Source organism: Anabrus simplex, chromosome 8, assembly GCF_040414725.1.
Source record: "Anabrus simplex isolate iqAnaSimp1 chromosome 8, ASM4041472v1, whole genome shotgun sequence".
NCBI lineage: Eukaryota > Metazoa > Arthropoda > Insecta > Orthoptera > Tettigoniidae > Anabrus > Anabrus simplex.
The window spans coordinates 93,847,790-93,872,780 of record NC_090272.1 but is presented as its reverse complement, the minus strand read 5'-3'; the positions used below and the strand labels follow the sequence as shown (position 1 = coordinate 93,872,780).

The 24,991-nt window shown below is 42.0% G+C and overlaps 1 protein-coding gene across 1 annotated transcript in view; it reads right to left on the bottom strand.

Moving 5' to 3' along the window:
- Awh (Arrowhead) overlaps window positions 1-24,991 on the bottom strand; it is a 111,288-nt gene that overhangs the window by 10,171 nt on the left and 76,126 nt on the right. The window contains exons 4-5 of the mRNA XM_068229053.1: window positions 23,574-23,791; window positions 10,054-10,293 (exon numbers count right to left, since the gene is read on the bottom strand). Coding sequence (XP_068085154.1) covers window positions 10,054-10,293; window positions 23,574-23,791 — 458 coding nt within the window. The remainder of the gene's footprint in view (window positions 1-10,053; window positions 10,294-23,573; window positions 23,792-24,991) is intronic.

Below are 24,991 nucleotides of genomic sequence, written 5' to 3'. Positions count from 1 at the left end.
TAATGTGTTAGCTTCTATAGGGAGGATCTTAGTAACCCAATGGAAGATCTAGCTGAAGCAGAGTGGGACTTGCGGAGACTGACGTGGCAATGCAGCACAGAAGTCCCAGCAACAGCCAAGGATGGACTAGCACCCTTCTCTTCATTACTATTCCCAAACATTTTTAATTTGCTCCGTATCTTGGCCATCTTGCCCGTGTTCAGAACACAGCAGCGCGGAGACTCCTCAAAACTTACTTCAGGCTCACCGGATCGCACTCCTCTACATGTACTAGTAATCAACTCCTGAATATTTATGTTCTTTGCAGAGCCGTACTTGCAACCGGGAGATAGTAGGTTCGAATCCCACTGTCGGCAGCCCTGAAGATGGTTTTCCGTAATTTCCCATTTTCACACCGGGCAAATGCTAGGGCTGTATTTTAATTAAGGCCACGGCCGCTTCCTTCCAACTCCTAGTCCTTTCCTAGCCCATCGTCGCCGTAAGACCTATCTGTGTCGGTGCGACGTAAAGCTACTAGCAGAGTCGTATGCCCGGCGCCTTCAGTTAAGTTTATGGGCGAGTTGATTATTTTCTGTTAATTTCCATCATAATAATTGGATTCTATATCTGCATGAAATACTATTATACCACTGATGGTCACATGTAATACCCAATGGGTTTTCGGGCATGGTCCCCCCTCCAAATAATAATAATAATAATAATAATAATAATAATAATAATAATAATAATAATAATAATAATAATAATAATAATAATAATAATCATCATCATCATCCTGGGCACCTGCCTGGGCTATATACAAATTTATCCTAGTTAGCAGGTAATTTGTTTAAAAATGTAGCAAGTCAAAATAAATATATCTATGGGAATCTGAAAGATAGTGCACTGGATAATCTGATAAAATCCCTTCTGAATTTCTTATGATGATTGTTGTTGCTTAAAGGGGCCTAACAGCTAGGTCATCGGCCTCTAATGGCACGAGATGCAGCGAAATGAAAATTAAAACTTCAAAATGTATCCGCTGACTAGAATCTAAAACGAATGATAAATGAAAAAAATGATTGTGAAACAAAAACAATCAGTGGATCCAATTCACAACGCCTTAATTACTGGGATGATGCTCATTATCTAAAGGAATCCATAATCCAGGTCACCGGCCACTCACAATGGTACTAATTTTTAGTAAAGCAGAACAATGGTGTTCCTCTTTCACTGGTACTAATCACAGGTAACGAAGACCCATGGCACCTCTCACAGGAAACACAAACCTATGGTGTTCCGCACATAGTTTCAATAATTACGGGCGCCGATATCCCCGTGGTGTTGCTCACATGGTGGTACTAATCATAGGCAATGTAGACCCACGGTGTCCTCCTGAATTTCTGAATTCAGTGCGGATCGCGGGTATTGTTAATGTATATATCGGGTGATTCAGCTGTCCCTATTTTTTCCAAACATATGCAACCAGCTAGGAAATAAATGTCTCTATCTTGCGCAACATCTTACAGCAATTTTATGTGCAGTTAGTCCGAGATAGACTTACCCGCACAATGCTAAAGCGGTACAAGGGGGAGTAAATGAGGTCATCTCAAAAATACTGTACCACTTTATGTACAGCAGAGTCCAATATTCCAGTAATTATAGCTGTCGGTGGAGAATTACGCTCCTGATTGGTTCAAGAGGCCATTTTTCTTTCGATAGAAAATGGTGGTCACGGTATCATAGAAAACGTGATAGGTTAGTACCGATTGCAGACATGCCAATTCACCGCCATTTTGTATAATCTCATCACATCGAAATTTATAGAAACGCGTTTTTCACTGTATTTTATAATTTATGCACGCAAATGCTGTACAGCAGATGTGAAAGCTTACGCCATGTAATTAACTTACTACCGTTACAGCGTTCAATAATGTCATAAAACTGGACCATAAGCCTGTAACACATCAGTAACTTTACGAAGCGAGAACTTTTGCTCTTCGCGTCAATACAGAGTTGTAAGAGCTGGACGTTCAAGCAGGAAGTAGTTACGCGGATTTAGGGATGTTAGATGTACCTGGATAAGCTACGTGGAGTAGTAAGGGTTCGAAACCATACTGAGTCATGCCTTTTTTAAATTTTAATTTCTTACTATTCTAGGCATCCTTTACGAAGACTTGACTTTTCTGAAGTCTCAGATATTCTCCTGAGAAAGTTATAATGAAACAAAACCATAAGTATCGCCACGTAAACACCGACTACGGACAAATTAATTATGAATAGCACCTGAAACATAATGCAGGACTCATTTAACCAAGCGATAGGTACATACTCTATTCGTAGGGAATAGTTGCAACTATCTGGGCTTATGAAACATGATTCTTTGGCATACTGTGGTGTTTGCAGCAAGGCAAACGTGTCTGCACACTCGAGTTCAGAACTTGTAACATAAAATATTAGTTTAGAAGCGATGACGTAGATTATTCTATTAGTACAGAGATACGATACGGACTGTTCGTCACCTGGAGTGGCTATATGGTACTAATCGCAGCCAGAATGTGGCTGTTCCGACGGGTCAGAGCTCAAATCTAGCTACGAGCTTTTCATTTTTATCTTTATAATCTTAAGGCATTCGTAGTTAAGGTGTAACTTATGAGGGTTTAACTTCCTTAAGTCTCAAAAGTCACTTTTCACCTTTAGAAAGAAAGCATCCATTAGAAATGATGAACAACACGCGAGTTTTACGTAACAAACGGCTACAGCGAATGATGGGCACTGCACTTATTGTCAGCATTATGACACAGCCATTCGAGCAAGGAACTGAGCACGTTCCACTCGAAGAACGACCGGACTTTATACGTAGGGCAAATGAAACAGCACATTGTAATCTTTACAGTAAAGTGCAGGCAGGTTCCACCACATACGTTGCAGAAAGCAAAAATGACCCACCTCCACCGTACTCAGATACGTACTGAGGAAGGAGGTGGTCATTTTGAATATTTCCTTCATTAATAGAATGAGCATGCACAAGCCCATTGCACCTCTGTCGGTAATAGCTCATTTTACTACAAATAGCTACAAATACTTAGAAATGAACATAACAGAGTACCTGCAACATGAGAACTGATCATGATTTAGATTTGTCTTTACAATCATTCAGCATTTTGTTGTTAATGCTGATTTCGTTGACACGAATAAACAAATTATAGAAAGCGTAGGCACACCAGGCATCGCTGTGAGTAGCCAAGGTCAATGTTTTTAGGTTAGGATTTCATCTGCGAGTTGCATAATACTGAGTGAATAAGGGCAGCTGTAACACTCTGTATGTAGTAGGGTGTTTGGAAGATAAGCACAAATAACCTTACGGAAGGTACGGATGAATGCCCGCTGGAAAAAATTAGCGAATGGCTTGTCCAAGTGTGGAGCTTGAACTAGAGTTTGTGAGATATTGTAGGTAGTAGCTCACCGTTTGCCCCCGCGGCTTATACCACCCACTGTACTATGCTTCAGGTGGAGTGCATGCTTAAATGTGTATGAAACATTCTTCATCTTCATCTTCATATTTATTATCATCATCATCTTCATCTTCATCTTCATCATTATTATCATCATCATCATTATTTTGTTACGCCACCAACTTCATCTGTGGTACTCAAATCTACCTACAGTACTGTAAGCAGTGAGATACTGAAGCATTTATCCATGCCTAGCTGCGGTGCGAGTCTATGACTGATACTTCCCATTATTAAGAGACTTCTCGCCCACAGTGGTAATTGTTGTCGGCCATTATAGTGAGTCTTACTTCGGGAGTTGTCTTGTACGGACGCTCCATGTAGCGTCTGACATTTATCGGGGCTTCTCTATCAGATCCGACCCTTTCGGGTCTCTCTTCTGTATGTATTTGTTTTACCTTGTTATTTCTAAGGATGTTTTCCTAAAGTTTGGTATTGTTCACGCTTTATGAAGTTACAAGTTTTTAACTGTCTTGGCTTTTCATATCTCCGCAGGTTCTGTGAAAGATTTCTTTTTTCGTTATTCCTAGTGTTTCTCATCAGACGTATTCTATTTTATCGTTTGTTGATCGATTATTTTAAAAATATTATAGAACTAATTCTCTTTCGGCTTTAATATTTCGGAGATCAACATAACTATCGAGCTGAAAAGTTCTCACTCCCCATCCATTGTATTATTTATCAAATTGTAATTCTGCGTTAGTTATTTCAATATTATTTTACCTTATCTATGCAAGATGAACATATATAATATTGTCTAGCCAGAGAGTACATCACGGCACTACAGTTGTACATACCAGTTAATTGCGCCTTTACGACGTAAATGTCGAAATAAGTACATCACTGCATTACAGCAGAATACTTCACTTTGGCTTCAGGACTGACTTTGAAGGCATGATGCGTAAGAAGAACTTCTAAGTATGTGTGGTGCACATCACTTCACGGGCGTTTCAGGAGGTATGCATTCCTAAGTTGCATGAAAACGTTCTACGCACAAGAAGCGAACTTTCTCACACTGGAAAAATATTGTAATGCATATTAGCAAAACCGTTAAGTCGTTCATAATTAAATACTACCTGAACTGCGAACATCAAATTTTCAACTTCATTTTTTATTTTTAAAAGAGGACATTAGACTATTTTGATGTCAAATGTATTCAGCAGAAACATATTCATACGCACCAACACTCTGTATATAGCATTTAGTCTGCTAGCTGTCAAACCCGTCACTAACGTGGTAGTTTTTGTTTAATTGCAGTAGTGATGCCATCTAGCGATCTTAAGCCACGTATAGATTTAGGAACACTGCCTCGCAAAACCCATTTGAATTCGTCCGCGAAGCGATCAGGTTGGCTAAATTCAGCAGGTGATAAAACGATTAGGAGCGAGATATCAATTTTTCAAATTATTTGTCAGTATGACCAACCTTCTAACGCTCGTATACCCGCCCGATCACCATGTACTGACTAGCCCACCTGACGCAGTGTAGCCATATTGTAAGCAACTGTTTAACATGCATTGAGAAAGCAAGGTATCTGATTGCGTGTTTGTATGTTGGTGGAAGTGGAGTGCGATGAGTAACTGCAGGATCCTAAAGTTTCACTTTCCACATTATTTTGAAGATCGTAAACATATGGCATAGTTATTTACGTAAAAGCCACTAAAGTGAAAATTTTACATTACTACCTTCCAAATTCCGCCCTCGCATGCGACTCGAGCGTAAACCTCTCACTCGTAACATAGATCACTTTCCGAAATGACCAACGTAAACTTTTAACTTTAGTGGCTGTTGCGTACAATATTTTATTTCATACTGTGGTGGATTTATTTATTTTAAATCATACATTTTTAATTAAAAATCATTTTGATTCGTCACGACACATATCGTCCACGTTTGATCCATGCATTGACGTTTTCTTGCCTTGTACCCGTCTTGCTATGAAATATATAAATAAAACTTAAAAGGTAATGCTATTTGAAGCAGCGAACAATCCACTAAGCTACCAGAGTCGTAAACATGGCCTTCTGTTCCTGGATTGATGTGTGTAGAGGTGCCAGTGGCTTTACGCCGCACCGACACAGATAGGTCTTACTGCGACGATGGGATAGGAAAGGCCTAGGAGTTGAAAGGAAGCGGCCGTGGCCTTAATTAAGTAGAGCCCCAGCATTAGCCTGGTGTGAAAATGGAAAACCACGGGAAACCATTTTGAGGGCTGCCGACAGTGGGATTCGAATCCACTAATCTCCCAGATCCAAGCTCACAGCCGCGCGCCCCTAACCGCACGGCTAACTCGCCCGGCGTGTTACTGGATTAATGAAGGTAATAAGAACGTCATAGTATCGTATACTGTAATACAGTATATGCGACATTTATATTTCGGAAATGGATTAACCTATAGGCCTATTTCTTTTTCTAGCGCTTTTCCCCCCACACCTGTGGGCTCGCGGGTGCGAACTGCGTCGCACATGTGGACTTGGCCCTGTTTTACGACCGGATGCTCTTCCTGACTCCAACCCTATAGGGAGTGATGTAATCACTATTGGGTGTTTCTGTGGTGGATGGTAGTGCGGTATGTTGTCTGAATATGAAGAGGAGAGTGTTGGTATGGACACAAACACCCAGTCCCCGAGCCAGAAGAATTAATCAGAAGCGATTAAAATCCTCGACCCGGCCGGGAATCAAACCCGGGACCCTCTGAACCGAAGGGCAGCACGCTGACCATTCAGCCAGCGAGTCGGACAATATACATTAGTTAATTTAGTGATGGCGACGGCAGCTGGAAATGCAGAGACCCCAGTTTTTTCTGTAGATGAGTACTGAACCACGGTGCTGAAATAAAGTCGAGTTAAGTTTGGTGTTCCTTGATTCATGATCTCTCTGACTACCTGTGGTTACATTACTGTGAAGCGGAGTTCAACCAATCAGAGAAGATTTGTAATACAACAGCGCGGAAAGTAATTACAGTATGGTGTTTATATAATCTCTCTGACTATCAGTGTTTACATTACTACGAAGCGGAGTTCAACCAATCAGAGAAGATTTGTAATACAACAGCGCGGAAAGTAATTACAGTATGGTGTTTATATAATCTCTCTGACTATCCGTGTTTACATTACTACGAAGCGGAGTTCAACCAAGCAGAGAAGATTTGTAATACAACAGCGCGGAAAGTAATTACAGTATGGTGTTTATATAATCTCTCTGACTATCCGTGTTTACATTACTGCGAAGTGGAGTTCAACCAATCAGAGAAGATTTGTAATACAACAGCGCGGAAAGTAATTACAGTATGGTGTTTATATAATCTCTCTGACTATCCGTGGTTACATTACTGCGAAGTGGAGTTCAACCAAGCAGAGAAGATTTGTAATACAACAGCGCGGAAAGTAATTACAGTATGGTGTTTATATAATCTCTCTGACTATCCGTGTTTACATTACTGTGAAGCGGAGTTCAACCAATCAGAAGATTTGTGATTAAACAGTGCGGAAAGTAATTACAGTATGGTGTTTATGTAATCTCTCTGACTATCCGTGGTTACATTACTGCGAAGTGGAGTTCAACCAAGCAGAGAAGATTTGTAATACAACAGCGCGGAAAGTAATTACAGTATGGTGTTTATATAATCTCTCTGACTATCCGTGTTTACATTACTGTGAAGCGGAGTTCAACCAATCAGAGAAGATTTGTGATTAAACAGTGCGGAAAGTAATTACAGTATGGTGTTTATATAATCTCTCTGACTATCCGTGGTTACATTACTGCGAAGTGGAGTTCAACCAAGCAGAGAAGATTTGTGATACAACAGCGCGGAAAGTAATTACAGTATGGTGTTTATATAATCTCTCTGACTATCCGTGTTTACATTACTGTGAAGCGGAGTTCAACCAATCAGAGAAGATTTGTGATTTAACCGTGCGGAAAGTAATTACAGTACGGTAAAGTGTCATTTCCCATACGCTCTTGAGTGCGGGAAGAAGCCAGTTACGTAACATAAGGTGGGATCAAGAAGTTTCCGTTCGACGGCCGTACAGTCCTGAATCGGGATGCCAATCAGGCAAAATCGCCGTGAGCACCAGATTGAAGAGCGTCGTGTGGTAAAACACCGCGTCCTGCTGCGTGAAGAAGTCAGTAACCGCTTGTTGCACATCCTCATCGGACAGGAAGCGTCGACCTTTCAAGGCCTTTTTGAGGGGCCCGAAGGCGTCGTGATCCATTGCTAGCGCCGGTCCGCCCTAATCGCCTCATCCACTGCCCGCTTGTTGTTGTCCGTAATGGATGAGGCTGGCCTCCGAGATCGACCGGCGTCTTGCGTCGAAACGCGACCAGCACGGAACTTGGTGCACTATTCCACAACAGTGCTTTTCGACAGACATGCTGCCCCATACAGAGTCTTCACTCTCCGATGAATGTCCATCGGTGTTTGTCTTTCGGAAGCCAAGAACAGAATAACTGCACGTTGGTCCTGTTTGGACGCATTTGGTAATAACGTCGCCGTAGTTCACTTGGCCGCACTTAACGCACGCACCTCGGCACGACATGACTGCCTCATTAATCCCTTTGCCTACATGTCCGTGCTTATATACCCGCATCGGAGTCGCGCTACGTTGCATTCCGCTGCAGCAACGCTCTCAAACGGAAACTTTTTGATCACGCCTCATAGTATGAAATAAAAAAAATACTTATTTGGGAAAATGTCATTCTCTTATGAATTATGACAATCTTAGCCCCCTTTTTACATAAGATGTCGTAAGCTATAGATGTTTTATTTCCCCGAAACAAAAATGTTTGATATTCTCTTTATCTATATTGCTCTCCAGGTTGAAGTCAAGAAGATATTTTATTTCCGTTTCTATATATTCCTGTGGATGATTTCTACTAGGGTTGTAGATGGCGTACTAGAGCCGACTTATTTGCATTCACTGAGGGGTGAGGGAAGTCAAGAGTACAGTGAAGTAACTCTGCCTCGAGAACTTTTTCTGCTCAATTTGCGATGTTTCCAGTCACTGACTTTGAATGTAGCGACACAGGGGTGGTTTAAAAAGCAGGCATCTCGTAGTAATAATTGTGGCATTATTCTATTACCAGATTACCACTGTTCGTGCCTGTTAACTTGGCTTAGGAAACTGCGAAGGAGGCGGGGTAGAGAATTTGTGAAAAATATCCGACAGAGCAGGTATATACCTGAGCAGTAAATGGCACAGTACTGGCCCCGCGGTCTGCGGTTAGAGTGCCTCCCTCCTAGTCAAGAGGACTTTGGTTCAGTTTCTGGCCAGATCAAAGATTTTAAGCTGTATCTGAGAGCTCGTTAGAGGTTCACTCAGCGCACGTGAGAAAAATCGAGGAGCTATCTATCGGCGAGATAGCGGTCCCGATCTAGAAAGCGAAGAATCACGGCCGAGAGCATTCGTCGCACTGCACACGCGTCGCCAAGGAATTTACAGGTCTTCAGGCTGAGTAGCGGTCGCTTGGTACACCAAGGCCGCAATCAGGGCTGGTGCACGATGGGATTTGTTCGTAAATAGAATGTTCATTTAAACAACTGAAATCAACATTCGTTGGATTTCATTCGTGTGGATGTACTTGCTAACGGTAGTAAAAAAAAAAAAAAAAGAGTATATTCTAGCGAAGTTTTATAACATCTAAAACGTAGTAACTTCGGCCTTTTTACGAATACTGAAGGATATTATATTCGATGCTCCGCTCTTTGGTTGAGAGGCCAGTGTCCTGGCCTTCGAACCTCGGAAGCTTGTATTTGATCCCTCGGCTTAATTGTTTAATAATAATAATAATAATAATAATAATAATAATAATAATAATAATAATAATAATAATAATAATAATAATAATGTTATTGGCTTTACGTCCCACTAAGTAATGTTACGATTTTCGGAGACGCCGAGGTGCTGGAATGTAGTCCTGTAGGAGTTCTTTTATGTGCCAGGAAATCTACCGACACGAGGCTGACGTATTTGAGCACCTTCAAATGCCACCGGAGTGAGCCAGGATCGAACCTGCCAAGTTGAAGTCAGAAGGCTAGCGCCTCAACCGTCTGAGCCACTCAATCCGGCGGATTTTAATTGTAAAGGGTTAATTTCCTTGGTTCGGGGTCTAGGTATTTGTGCTGTCCCTAACATCCCTGCTACTCACCCACAACACACTCCTCCATTACACTAACTTGCAGTCCCCCCCCCCCCCCCCCACACACACAGCAGGGTCTGCCTTCCAAGGGCTGCATCCGGCTGTAATAATCACGAGAAATCATTCTATTCGGTAAGATGAATGTGTTCTTATGTTAATGCGCCTTTGTTGCCACCGCCCTTGTTGCCAAGGTTAACACTAATATTTTGCCGCGAATAATTGTAATGTTTGGCTGCTCATTAAAATCTTAAGAAGAGATCTTTCTGATTATTCCATTTACAGTTGTTAATTAAATTCTTTGTCGCTGCCAAGGGCACATTTTAAATCTTCAATACCATTCACTAAATTTTACTATATAGAATATTCAGACAGTATTTTTACTACATACAACCTCAGTTACTATTAAGACTTACAAACTTACTTTGTGTCTTGATTTTTCCGGTGTGAAGGTGTTTCTTCTGACGCGCCCTCGAGTTCTGGAACCAAACTTGCGTGACCCGTTTGCTGAGGCCCGTGATTTGCGCGATCCTTTCCAGGTCCTGGCCGTCCGGATTCGAGTCTAGCTGGAAGTTAGCTTGAAGTACTTGCAGCTGCTCCTCCGTAAAAGTCGTTCGTACACGCTTCGCCTTATTCTTGTGGTAGCTCTCGGAGTCACAGCCCTCTGTAAACAACAACACATCTAGAAGCTACCATATTATTCAGTGAAGATGGCTTTGTTCTTGTACTGCAGTAGTTTACAATACACTATCTGATGAAAATTGTGTGCATGCTCTGCCTTACACGTAAACTAGAGCCGAGATGTCAGACCGCCACTGCTGTTATAAATGGCGGCTGAGTGCTCGGGAGGCGCCGGTGTGCGCCAAAGGCGCTGGGGGCCACCCGGCTTCACGTCGCAGTTGCCCTGTGTTCCGGGCCATGGCGCGGGCAGAGAGGAAGGAGGCCCGGCGTCATGACCCACCCTCATCCAGGAGGCCCCCGCCGAGGCGGGCTTGGCCTCATTCTCCGGGATCAGAGACTGGGTACGAGGGACCCCAAGGAGGTGGCGCTGTGCGGCGGGCCCTACTGGTACTTGACGCATGGCTCCGCAACCGGCAAGGCTCGCGCTAGTCACGGCAGTGCTCAGACGGACTGATCCCCTGACTACTGGAATGGCGAGATTATGATTCATGGCTGGCGCATGATACCTTTTCCTCAACTAACACAAACACCTGGACCTATCCAGAAACCACATCCTTTGCATGTGCTATCAAAATTTGTCAGGTTTTATATGTAGGCTCTTTTCTGCCTAAGTGGTTTTCCCTGACCCTTAATACCACGACTTAACACCACCTTACCAACACAAACCTTGCCTGGTAACGCGTCTAACGTGCAAACAGGCAGGTACTCCTGTAGTACCTTTCCCACTTTTCCCTGCTATCTCTTTTCTTCTTAGAAATTAATAACATGACGGAGGCAATGTAGATCGTGTCGATTGCCACGCGGGGGGAGCGGGCTTCGGAGGCCCCCCGAAAGGAAAAAAATGTGTTGTTCAGTGCTAAAAGACGCCTGCTGAACAAATGTGACAGCAACCGATTGATGTATCGAAATCATGGTTTCCAGCATTTCCTGTGGTGGGCAGTTCTCCTGTTCATTAGCAAGAGTAAAGTCCATGTCAGTCTTATAAATATCTTCCGGACCAGTTTTGTTTTCCCCACGCTGTACCATCCGCAACTAGTTTACGATAACCACGAATGGACAGCGTACTGTAACAGCACGAGTTACAAACAGCCGGATATTGTGGTAAATGTATTGAATACTAGAATTATAAACTGGGGAATGTATAAATAATAAAATACAGTTCTCATAAATTTTTCTCCGTCTACCATAGCGGCAATTATTCAACCAATGTGATTAATAGAAGAGTAAGCTATTAATTTTCGCAAGGAACTTTGATTAAGGCCTCCTAGTGATCCAATTAAGACTGATAATTGTACTAATGAAGGTATTTATTTCAATAATATCGGACAAAAGTATTAAAGGGGCAATTTTTGGTCAGGCTATTAAAATAAAACAGTTCTTTCATCTTAAACCTTCTATTGTTCCCAGAAACCAGAAATGGAAGGGGGCGGCTCCCATTTTTAGTAACAACGCTGAACACATTAGAGTTGGAAATATTTCAGAACTTATGGTAAAAAGGGTTATGAGAGAATGTAAATATCCAAATAGTAGAGAAAAGCAACGTAGCTGAAGCTAGTGCTTGGACAAAGAAGTATTTCAGAGAAGCTTCTGTTCATATGATATTTTTCGTATCAGTTATTAGAGGGATGAAGGATAATAGATTAATTTCCAATCCTATTCACACCCCCTAACCACGAAGTAGATGTAGTGCCAATAAGTGTGCCAAAAACTAAAGTTACAGTAAATAAGAACTTTGCAGGAGTATTAAAGATTAAAAAGGGGGACAATCCTATTTACGGGATATGAACCCATTAGATTATATTTAGCTTACATTCTTCTACAAGGTTATTGGTATATCTAGGTGTATGAAGCACGAAAGTTTTTGATACTTTAGGGAGTAGTTTAAGTCTATTAGATATTGTACCGGGAGGTACATCTCAACGCCGCGCATTCAAAATTAGCGCCTAAATGAACTCCTCTATCGAACTAAAGTGGAAACTACTACAACAGGAACTTAGAACTTTGATCAGAAGATGTCACCACCGAAATATTATGTAATTTTGTTATTGTGCAGTTTCCTAACCTGAGTGAATTTCTCCTTGTTTTGTTTGCCATTCATCAAGAAGTTTGGACATTTTTCCACAGATGAAACTACCAAAAGACTATGATCATGCACCCTGGTGCAAAGTGAAAGAACTTATAATTTAAAGAAGTTTTGTATTTCTAGGGTTTTGTAACTGATTGATGTTCATTTATTTTTGGGTTGGCAATACTTCCTTTTTATTTACGCCAGTTTTGAATCTGGCCAATGAAACATTTCTGTAATTAATTTTCAACCTATCACAGGCTTCTTGTTCGATTCTGAGTGTAACTTTGAAATTGACCAATTAAATTGAGAGGGTGTGGCTGGTTTAGTCTTGAATGATCTCGAACCTTTCCTGAGGGTTTATAAACTGCGGCTTTTCACGTTTCTTAGCCAATTATTCGTCGTCTTTCTGAGTGTGTGTGTGTGTGTGTGTGTTAAGCAGGAGGCGTGCGGCAGCTAGAATATCTACAAGGTAATGGCCAAATAACTTTATATTTCTTGCTACCTCCGCAGTTTAAGCCGAGGGAAAGGTCCGAATCTTTAACTATGTAACCTACTTTTCTAAAATGTAATTCATCTTTCGGCTAATGTAAAAACTTCGTAAACACTATAATTGTAAATCGGGGATAGAGAGTGAATTACCCTCTCGAGCTCCCCTTCATCTTGGTTTGAGGTGATTACGTTTTGTAACTTTTCTTCTGTAAGGTGTTAAAGCAATTTCTATACGAGTCACCTCAGTAGTTTGGGAATAGCCCCTGTTTCATCGGCCTAGAGCCCTTTAGGTTTTAAGTGTTCATTGTCTTGGAGCGCAGTGCGCGCCTCCATTCATTTTGTGTTTGGGCCAGTTATCTAACCTGTTCTGTTTTCATGAAGGCCCATATGTTGGGTTAAATACCCCTGTATAAATCATTTTCAAATTGTAAGTTCTGCCTTGAGAGGCCAGTGGTTGTAAGTTGATGTTGCCTTGAGTAAGCTTGGAGACCTGAGAGTGAGTCAGCTCTTTTTCAAGTTTTGTAATTGTAACGTGTGCCTCTGGGAGGTTAGATATTATGATTTAGGGAGTAACTGCTCTTGAATTAGGAGATTTCTGCCCTTAACTAAATAATTCTTCTTCTATTTGTAAAATTGTAAAACTAGGGGCTTAAAGCCCAAAGTGTTCAGGTTCTGAATTTTGGATTTTCCCTAATCTGGTTTCAAGATTGGCATTGTACCTGATTGTTATTTTTCCCTTGTGGAAATTTGTTAAGTTTGTTTTTTATAATGAAAGAAATATAACCTTTGTTAAAGTTTTAATTCCATTCTTGACATTGTAGTTAGACCCATTCAAGCGCGCACCTTCTTTCACCTCCGCGTTCCACAGATTCCCCGGAACAGATATAATGAAGGTAAATAATTATATGGTTTACTCTATCACAGTAATCCTTTTAATCAGGCACTTCATTGTTAATCAAGTGCGAGTGATAAGTAAAGCGCCGAAGGTCTCGCATCTGATCGATACTGCAATCCCAGCTACTGTGAAAACCTACAACCTGTTTTCCAGTCAATGACCTGGTTAGGGATGGGATGAATGAAGCCTCCAACTTGCAGCGAAGATATGAATTATACCGGCTGCCGAAGCCTGTCGCATTCCTCTGGGTCAATGATAAATGACTGACAGATGAAATGCAATGATATTGGAGAGTGTTGCTGGAATGAAAGATGACAGGGAAAATCGGAGTACCCAGAGAAAAACCTGTCCCTCCACCACTTTGTCCAGCACAAATCTCACATGGAGTGACCGGGATTTGAACAACGGTATCCAGCGGTGAGATGCCGGCGCACTGCCTCCTGAGCCACGGAGGCTCACAAACTCAGCTACTGTGAACATCCAAAAGAAGATAATGTACCTGCCTGTGGCAAATTAAATAAGAAATTTGTCATCTGGCATCAGGACAGGGTTGTTGTTCAGATAGAGTACTAGGACAAATTCCCCACCAGTTGTACGATGCGCTTCACCTGATAAACCTCGAGACGGTGGCGGTGATAAGGACCCCTCAGGAAAGGCGTACTGACCTAAAACTACTATGTGAATCTCATTCCAACACTCAACTCCCGAGTTCATATCCGAAACCGGATTAAGTAGTAAAAAGGACATTATCAGCTTCGATCCACTTATGTCGAAGCGTTCGTATGCTGTCTGGGTCTATCAATGGACTCGGGAGACAGCGGATTCAAATCCACCGTTGGCTGTCCTGCAAATGCCTTTCTCATTTTCGTTACCAGGGAAGTATTGAAACCGTCTTACGACAGCCGCAGAAGTTTTCTTTCCGAATTCTTAACAAAATCTGAGCTAACAAAAGACTACAAATACGAGAATCGATGCCTTAAAAAGGGTCATACAAATTAATTATTATTATTACTGTCATCATCGTCGTTGCGTTGTTGTTCATTGTAATAATATACAACCTTGTACTACGAAATAAATTTGTAACTTTCCTTATCATAAAACAAGGGGCTCATTTTCAATTATTGCTTCTTAGCGCTGCTATTGCCTCTAGAATAACATTTACGTTGATTTGCAGAAGAAACCTGCAGCATTATGAGGAAAGTACTGAATAGGGATTTGAAATATTCATAACTGAAGAACACCAAACGGTCAATAGTGGTTCATTCGGTTTGGATAGTAATCCTGAACACCGCGGAATCCGAGAAAGGCTGGAAAAAAAATCATGATAGAGTTGCCTAGTATTCTCGACACAACGAAGTTGTAACATGGCTGCTTATTTAAACGTGCCAGTCAGTCTGTAACGAGTGCTGTTTGCGCGTCTTGTACCGCCCCTACGTCGCGTCTAGCAGCGCGCCGGCGCAGCCTCCCTCACAAAAGCGTCCCCCAGGATCCAGCAAAGCTAAATTACCGGAAACTGCCGACATTGGGCAACCCTCGCTTCGTCGGGATAATTTGCATTGTAGATGGGGAACAAATCAATTTTCAACCGATTTCACAGCTCGTAAACACGAGGGTCGGCAGTAGCTAAGTTTGGCGCCTATCTAACACTGTCACAACTCTGGAGATGAGGGAAGCTGTATTATCTCATCTTGACGTTCAAATTTACATGGAGTAAACACCACTAGTTCAAAGTGTTCCAGTGTTTGTTACTCTCTATCTCATAACTGCTAGGAGGATGTGACTAAGATCAAACGGAGAATGTCGATCGAAATGCAGCCGCCAAGCTACCCAGAATTCAGAAAGCCTCAGCAGTATCCCAGAACAATAAATTAAATTTAATAAGGTCATTCATATTTCCCAGATGTGTGAGAAAGTTGGTCCGTCCGTCCACCAATCCCCGTTTTTCTCGCTATTAAACCCCTCGGAAGTAATGCAAAGTGGTATTCAGAAGGCCGTAATGAGTTAGACTGTTATGTACAGCTCCATGGCTAAATGGTTAGCGTATTGGCATTTGATCGAAGGGGTCCTAGTTCGATTTCCGCCCGGGTCGGAAATGTTAACCTTCATTGGTTAATTCCAATGGCTCAGGTACTGGGTTTTTGTGTGCAGTCTTCAGGACTAGAATTCATCATAGGTAGGGCCCAATCAGGTCGCCTATACGGCGTCAACTCGAAAGACCTGCATCAGGCCTCATCTGAGGCCACACACAATTTTAAAAATAATTTGAAGACTGTTACGCCTTTCAGCGTCAATCTACAGGCCTCTAAATTAATTAAGCACTTCCACAATCTCCATACGCAACCAGCTCCGCGCCCTCTTTTAATTCCATAGCTCTTATCAATAAAAACTGAGTCTACCATTATCGTCGTGGTCTACCTCCACTTCTCTTACCCTCCATGGCTGAGTCTATTATTCTACTAGGTAACCTATCCTCCTCCATCCTCCTCACATGACCCCACAACTGAAGTCGGCTTATACTTACAAGTTCACCCATCGAGTTATTTCCTATCTTAGCCTTGATCTCCTCCTGCCACTGTTCCCACCCTTTTGTAGCAGCATTAATTCTCCCCTACTATCATGCCTGTTACCACTAACGTATAAAACATCCTGTGTGCACCCAGCTTTCACTCCCGTAAAATATAATAATAATAATAATAATAATAATAATAATAATAATAATAATAATAATAATAATAATAATAGGCTAATAATAATAATAATAATAATAATAATAATAATAATAATAATAATAATAATAATAATAATAATAATAATAATAAATTAGGCCCTCTAAAAACTACAGAATTTTGGAAATTAAGAAGTAATAACGAAATTTATTAGAACATAGAAAACATCTGTAACAGTACGGAAGAGGAGATTGCTACTTTTTGGACATATTTACAGAATGGACGACAATAGACTAACCAAAAAGGTCTTCACGTATCTTTGGAAGAAAAAGTCAACAACCACCCGGATTCACGAGATAAAAAAAGACTTTGAAGGAAACAACGTCAGAGAAGAAGTAATGGAAAGAGAAATTTTCAGGAAGAAAGTTTTAAAGATTGAAGAATTTCAAGGGAGGGAGGCAAAGAAAACCGGCACAAAGTGGTCTGAAGAAAGAAAATAGAAACATAGTGAAACATTGAAGGAATCTTGGAAGAAAAGGAAGGAACAACAACAAAGGACGAAGAATTTATAATTGGAACGTGGTCCCTAGTAGGCCCTAACGCAAGAAGAAGACCAAGAAGAAGAAGAAGATTGTTTTTACGTACACCGGGCGAGTTGGCCGTGCGGTTAGGGACACGCAGCTGTGAACTTGCATCCAGGAGTTGGTGGGTTCGAATCCCACTGTCGGCAGCCCTGAAGATGGTTTTCCGTGGTTTCCCATTTTCACACGAAGCAAAAAATAAAAAATAAAAAAATAAAAAATAAAAAATGAAAATAATTACGTCCCACTAACTACTTTTTAAGGTTTTCGGAAATGCCGAGGTACCAGAAGTTTGTACCGGGGGAGTTCTTTTACATGCCGGTAAATCTATCGACATGGGCTTGATGTACTGTATTTGAGCATTTTCAAATACCACGGGACTGAGCCAGGTTCGAACCTGCCAACTTAGGCTCAGAAAGTCAGCACCTTAACCGTCTGAGCCACTCAGCCCGGCCGTAGAATCTGAAAAGAGACCATTGTAAAGATTGTTTCATCCGAGTACTCACTTCTTTCTTATAAAATACTGTTGATAGCAACTGTCGGGTCACTGCATTCACTTTGCTGTTCCTTGATTCAAGTTCACTTAGTACTTATGCTGTACTACCATCCTAGAAGAATACACATCGTAAATGTTTGAAATGATTCCATTGTTCCAATTTCGTATTCTCTACCTGGATTTCAATTGTCTTAGGTTTCTTCCTACTGACATCACTTAGCGTAGTCGCTGCACACTTTCCAATGTTCATGCCCAGTTGCACCATTTTTGGTAAATATCAGGCGTTACGAAACCGTGGTAAAACGTTTGCCGTGGTATTGTTATTAACCTGTAGCACCATTGCTAATCCTTGGTTTCAAAACCGCGATCTCTTGACGCTCGTTTTACTCGCTATTAATCCCCTTGGAAGTAATTCAAAGTGGTATTCAGAAGGCAGTGAAGAGTTCAACAGTCACTTGTCTTTAATTTATCCAGAAGACGGTGAAATTTTCGACAGTCATGTTGTCTAATTTATCCAGTTCCCATTTGTTTACTATTTGTCTGGAACCATCAGCTGTCATTCTATTTCTTTTTTTTTTTTTGCTAGTGGCTTTACGTCGCACCGACACAGGTAGGTCTTATGGAGACGATGGGATAGGAAAGGCCTAGGAGTTGGAAGTAAGCGGCCGTGGCCTTAATTAAAGTACAGCCCCAGCATTTGCATGGTGTGGAAACCACGGGAAACCATCTTCAGGGCTGCCGACAGTGGGATTCGAACCCACTATCTCCCGAATGCAAGCTCACAGCCGCGCGCTCCTAACCACACGGCCAACTCGCCCGGTCTTTCTCTTTCAATTATTTTACACTTGTATGAAAATGATTTATAATTAATTTTCTCCTTGACAATCACTGTAGTCATTTTTTATCAATCTTTTATTACAGCCCCTTATTTATAAAGGTTGATTAATTTTGTTTTGTTAGTTAGGTTATCAACCGATATGGAAAAGGAAAGGCGAACGAGAGCGCCAAAGTTTAGTACATTTGAAACTGAAATATTCTGACATGATTATTTCTTGGTGAAAGTTGATTTTTTCTACGAGTAGGGAACTCGGTTCCGTAACAAGGACCCCACAGTCTCTTTCTGTTCATCATCTTCATAACTATGTAGATTTACGATATGTAGTGTCAAATCCATTTTAACGATAAGATCACGGTACTTTGGATGCACCTTGTGAGTTTATGTAGAGTACGTAGGCCAGTAGCCTCTGTTAGCTTACTTAACCGCTCTCTTACGACCGATAAACTTTTAACCGCGGTCAAACATTTCAGAATCGGACTTGATGTAACAGAAATTCAACTTAACTTTGGTAAGCTATCAATTTTACGACGGTTGAGACGTAACCGAGTTTGATGTACGCGAGCATCAGTATATTAGATTGCAGACCAGCCCCGCGGTGTAGGGGGCAACGCGTCCGCCTGTCACCCGGCGGCCCCGGGTTCGATTCCTGGCCTGGGGACTGGGTGTTTGCGTCGTCATTAACGTTCCTTTCCCCACACTTCCGCCATTTACAAAATACACGTAGGTTCCTCACATATAGTGCAAGTAGGGGCAAAAGATCTTTCTAGGTCGACGCCCCGAACAAATAGCATTTAAAACAAAAAAAATTAGATTTCAGGCTTAAAGGTCAGTTCGCAGTTCGTTAATTAACTAAAGTCGTCAGCATAGGCCAAATTGCTTAGGCCTACTACATTTCGACCAACTGAATTCCTCCCTGTCATTTTATACCGTTCTGTAAGTGATCCATGTATACTATGAAGAACCCCTCCAACAACCGTTCTTCGAACAGAGTAGGCCTACTCATTTCATCATAAAATACCTTTGATTTTCTTTAATAACCTACCCCTAATCCCACAAGTCCTTGGACTACTAATATCTTTTCCCTTTGTGCTCTGTTATGTCTTTACAAGATCTATGAAACGTAGACATAACTGTCTAGTTCTCTAATAGAATTTTACAACTAGGGCTACTTGACGTGTCATATCACAGAGGAAGAAAATACACGTTGCATGGGAAATGAGGGTTCATAGATGGATGCTAAGATTACCACGGGCCGGGATGAATGGCTCAGACGGTTAAAGACTGGCTTTCTGTGCTCAACTTGGTAGGCTCGATCCTGGTTCAGTCCGGTGGTATTTGAAGGTGCTCAAATACGTCATCCTCGTGTTGGTAGATTTACTGACACGTAAAAGAACTCCAATGGGACAAAATTCTGTCAGGCACCTCGGCATCTCCGAAAACCGTAAAAATATAGTTAGTGCGAGGTGAACATATCGGTACCGCAACTCAGTAAGCCCGTCTGGTGGACATGATCCTTAAAGAGTCACGTCTATTTGGTCTAACACCATGGTTAGCCGCTTCGAGTCCCGTTGGTGGAAAATATCTATGTCAGAATGTTGACCGACAGGGTAGGAGAGGTGATATACAGTATTCTAATTGCTAGATTGCGTGCCGAAAGCCCGGATTTAATTCCATACCTCTCCGCAGTGTTTATTTGGAGTGAGGGCATATGGCGCCGTTGATGGTGATTCGTCCGTCGGATGGAGACGTTAAGCCTTGAACGGACAAGTTTGTGTTATTCGACAGGAGTAGGCTACTTGCCGACGCCCTACCTCATTATCTTGTATCCAGACGTGCAGGTTGTCTATGGGCGCCAAACAGAAAAACCTGCACCAGGCGAGCCGAACATGTCCTTGGACCTCGCGGCACGAAAAGACATATACTAAACGAACTAAAAACCAGCTCACTATCGATACAGCACGGTTGGTGCAATCGATACATCTCGACATAAAAAAGTGATAAATGCCGTACAGATACTGAGTGAGCGGCTAAATGGATCTCAGTTGCCAGTATGTATCTAATTCGAAAGGTTTCGTCTAGGAGAGGGGCAGTTGCTACAATCGTGCGAGATTTTAGTGTCATCCAAGAAAAGCAAATTAATTACGTCATAGTATTCGTTGCAGCAGAACTCCGCTTTCGTTGCTAGACAGCACGGTCAGAATGTCGATATTGTAAGGCAGGCCACCTAGATGGCACCATTTCAGAAATACTGAGCAGTCCGCCATGTTCGAGTCCTGTTAGAGGAAAATATTTTCACCATCAGAATGTTGGCGGACAGGGTTGGACATTTCTAATCATCAGATTGCGTGCCAAAAGCCTGGATTACATTTCAAACATCTGCGCATTGTTCATATGCTGTCGACGGTGATTCGTTAGTCGGATGGTGACGTTAAGCATTGAGCAGACTCTTTAATGTTATTTGACAACAGTATGTTATGTGTCGACCTTATCATAATAATAATAATAATAATAATAATAATAATAATAATAATAATAATAATAATAATAAATAATAATAATAATAATAATAATAATAATAATAATATCATCATCAAACACCTAGATAGGCAGGTCGCTTATGGGGTACGAGGCCTCTCCGAAGGGCACATGACATATCTACAGGGTGTACCCGTAATGATGTTACAAACTTTGAGGACGGCAAGTGGATCAATCTGAGATAAGGATCCGAAAACGATCGAGTCAAAAGTTAAGCAAAATTCTACTCATTTAAGTCCGTTTACTGCGTAAGTTTTACAAACTCCTCCATTTACAACAAATGTTCGAAATGGCGTCCCTCCCTGCGTCAATGCAGGCATGGCATCGTGGCACGACGTTCTGTCGTACCCGGCGTCTTAAGAACTGACGGGCGTTAGACAACTTGGATTATGAATAACTTTTGACTCGATCGTTTCCGGACTACGGTTCCTTCTCTCAAATTGATCCATTTGCCACCCTCCATCATCCCTGGAAGTTTATAACATCATTACGGATACGCTCTGTATATCAGCTTGCATACGGGAGATAGTGTATTCGAACCCCACTGTCGGCAGCCTTGAAGATGGTTTTCCATGATTTTTCATTTTCATAGTAGGCAAATGCTTGGACTGTACCTTAATTAATAATAAATAATGTTCTTGTTTTTACGTCACAGTAACTACTTTTTTTGGTTTTCAGAGACGCCGAGGTGCCGGAATTTTGTCCCACATGAGTTCTTTTACGTGCCAATATATCTACTGACACTGGGCTGAGCACCTTCAAATACCACTGGACTGCCAAGTTGGCGCCAGAAGGCCAGCGCCTTAACCGTTTGAGCTACTCAGCCCGGCTGTATCTTATTTTTTTGCTATTGGCTTTACGTCGCACCGACACAGATAGGTCTTATGGCGACGATGGGACAGGAAAGGGCTAGGACTGGAAAGGAAGCGGCCGTGGCCTTAATTAAGGTACAGCCCCAGCATTTGCCTGGTGTGAAAATGGGAAACCACGGAAAACCATCTTCAGGGCTGCCGACAGTGGGGTTCGAACCACCTATCTCCCGAATACTAGATACTGGCCGCACTTAAGCGACTGCAGCTATCGAGCTCGGTGTATCTTAATTAAGGTCACGGTCGCTTCTTTCCAATTTCTAGCTCTTTCGTATCCCATCGTCATCATGAGACCTATCTGTCTTGGTGCGCTCTAAAGAAAAGAAAAAAATAATCTATCTACCAAAATAGAAGGCCTGCGCCATGGCAGCCGAGGCCACATTATTATCGTCATCTCCCCCTCCTCCTCCTCCTCCTCCTCATCATCATCAGCGGGTCTACAGTAAAATTGTGACTCGCACAGCTAATGACAATACAATGTAGCGATGTATTAATAATATAAAGAATTCGGCGACAGTTACCACATTATACTAGTAACGACGTCCGGCTCCATGGCTGAATGGTTAGCGTGCTGCCCTTTGGTCCCTACGGTCCCGGGCTCGATTCCCGATAACTTTAATTGGTTAATTCCAATGGTTCGGTGGCTGGCTGGGTGTGTGTGGTGTATTCAGCACTAGAAATTATCCCACGCAGGGCCCTCATCTTCACAGACATGCAGGTCGCCTAATAGGCCGTCTACGAGTAAAAGACCCGCACCAGGCCTCTCCGGAGCCATACGCCATTAAATTATTAACTAGTGACGACAGGATCCGACCACATGCGGTAGCTGCTGGTGACATTTAACTGTTGAACTGTGGGAGTAATGCCATATTCCATGAATTTTAGCAAATGACTGTAATAGTTGCCGCAGGAGGTATAGAAATGTCCGCAATATTTATAATAGGTTATAAAACTAAACATATTTTTAGAGAAGGATTGTTGGTCCCTAGCAATAGCGTTGAACACTTCACTCTCCTACAATTATTACGAGATGAAATTTGCTGCATTTGTGTTTCGCTATAATGTAATTTATGCTGCGGTCCTTTAAGCGTTTTACCATACTTTCAACGCCAGCGGTTTGTTAATAGATTGTTGCATATTTTAACTTTTTATAGCTCAGACGGTTAAGGCGCTGGCCTTCTAACCCCAACTTGGCAGGTTCGATCCTGGCTCAGTCCGGTGGTATTTGAAGGTACTCAAATACGACAGCCTCGTGTCGGTAGATTTATTGGCACGTAAAAGAACTCCTGCGGGACTAAATTCCGGCACCTCGGCGTCTCCGAAGACCGTAAAAGTAGTTAGTGGGACGTAAAGCAAATAACAAAACAATTAACTTTTTATTAAACTATGTGCATTTTCAACATCAGTTTTCGATATGCATCTACCGGGCGAGTTGGCCGTGCGTGTAGAGGCGCGCAGCTGTGAGCTTGCATCCGGGAGATAGTAGGTTCGAATCCCACTATCGGCAGCCCTGAAAATGGTTTTCTGTGGTTTCCCATTTTCACACCAGGCAAATGCTGGGGCTGTACCTTAATTAAGGCCACGGCCGCTTCCTTCCAACTCCTAGGCCTTACCTATCCCATCGTCGCCATAAGACCTTTCTGTGTCGGTGCGACGTAAAGCCCCTAGCTATATGCATCTCCTCACCATTCTTAATTAATTATGTAAAATAATTATAATCTTTCACAAAGAAAAATAATGTGGAATTTATTCATTCACAGTTTTTTCCTTTTATACAAACCGTTTGGCTTTAATGGGTTAAATGCTTATTTAATTTGTGTAGTTACCGTCCGATGAGGTGCTGCCTCCATCGAGGATCTCCAGGTAGTGCGTTTTACAGAGCACTCGCTCTTCGTGAAGCGCAAACTCTTCGCCAGTACTCAGCTGTCTCTTGCAGGCGTCGCAGGCGAAGCACGCCAGATGGTAGACGTGGTCCCTCGCCTTCCTCACCCAGTCGCTGGCCGAGATGCCGCGACAGCACTTGGAGCACTTGGCGCCGAAACTTCTGCAGCAAAAGACGCGCACTAAAACACTCACTCTACGAAACAGTTCTTAATACACATCTCAACTACTTGTAGAAGCATCGGTGCCACAAGGAGGGTACAAACCCCTTGGTTCATGAGAAAGGTGGGTTGAAATGGGAATATCTGCAAGGAAAAGGTGAGTTCAAGTGGGGGAAAATCTGCAAGGAAAAGGTGAGTTCAAGTGGGGGGAAATCTGCAAGGAAAAGGTGAGTTCAAGTGGGGGAAAATCTGCAAGGAAAAGGTGAGTTGAAATGGGAATATCTGCAAGGAAAAGGTAAGTTGAAGTGGGAATATCTGCAAGGAAAAGGTGAGTTGAAGTGGGAATATCTGCAAGGAAAAGGCGAGTTGAAGTAGGAATATCTGCAAGGAAAAGGTGGGTTGAAGTGGGAATAATCTGCAAGAAAAAGGTGAGTTGAAGTGGGGGTAAACTGCAAGGAAAAGGTGAGTTGAAGTGGGAATATCTACAAGGAAGAGTTGAAGTGGGGGAAAATCTGCAAGGAAAAGGTGAGTTGAAATGGGAATATCTGCAAGGAAAAGGTGAGTTGAAGTGGGAATATCTGCAAGGAAAAGGTGAGTTGAAATGGAAATATCTGCAAGGAAAAGGTGAGTTGAAGTGGGAAAATTTGCAATGAACATAGCTTGTGTAACACACAGTGTAAATAATTTAACAGACCAGAAATTCAGTGCATATATTTAAAACTACTGAATCGCTGCCTTTGTTGGCGAGACCTTATATTAACAATGCACTGTATCTTCTGGTGTGAGCTAGAGCAAATTTGTTACTTTCAGTGACCTGTTTCGGTCTTATCCTTGGCTTTGACAGCATGAAAGTGACAGATATGAGCGATGCTAGTAATGCCATTCCTTATGCAGCTAGTCCCTGTGACGTACGGTGTGAAAATATCACTCATAGGATTGGCTGGGATGATTTTTTCAGTAGGCTTGGGAGATTGAAATATATCTTCTGGTACAGTGAGGAAAGCAACGGAAAACTACCTCACTTCTTATTTCTCTGGTACGCCACTCCGGTGACGTCGAGGCTATCTATCACAGCTGATAGCTGAGCTGTTCAGGATCAAATCATCCTTCGGGCTGAATACTCAACATACACACACTAAGGAATCTATATAGTAGAACTTTGTGTTCATTTTTACTCAACAAAACAGACATTCATTTAAAAA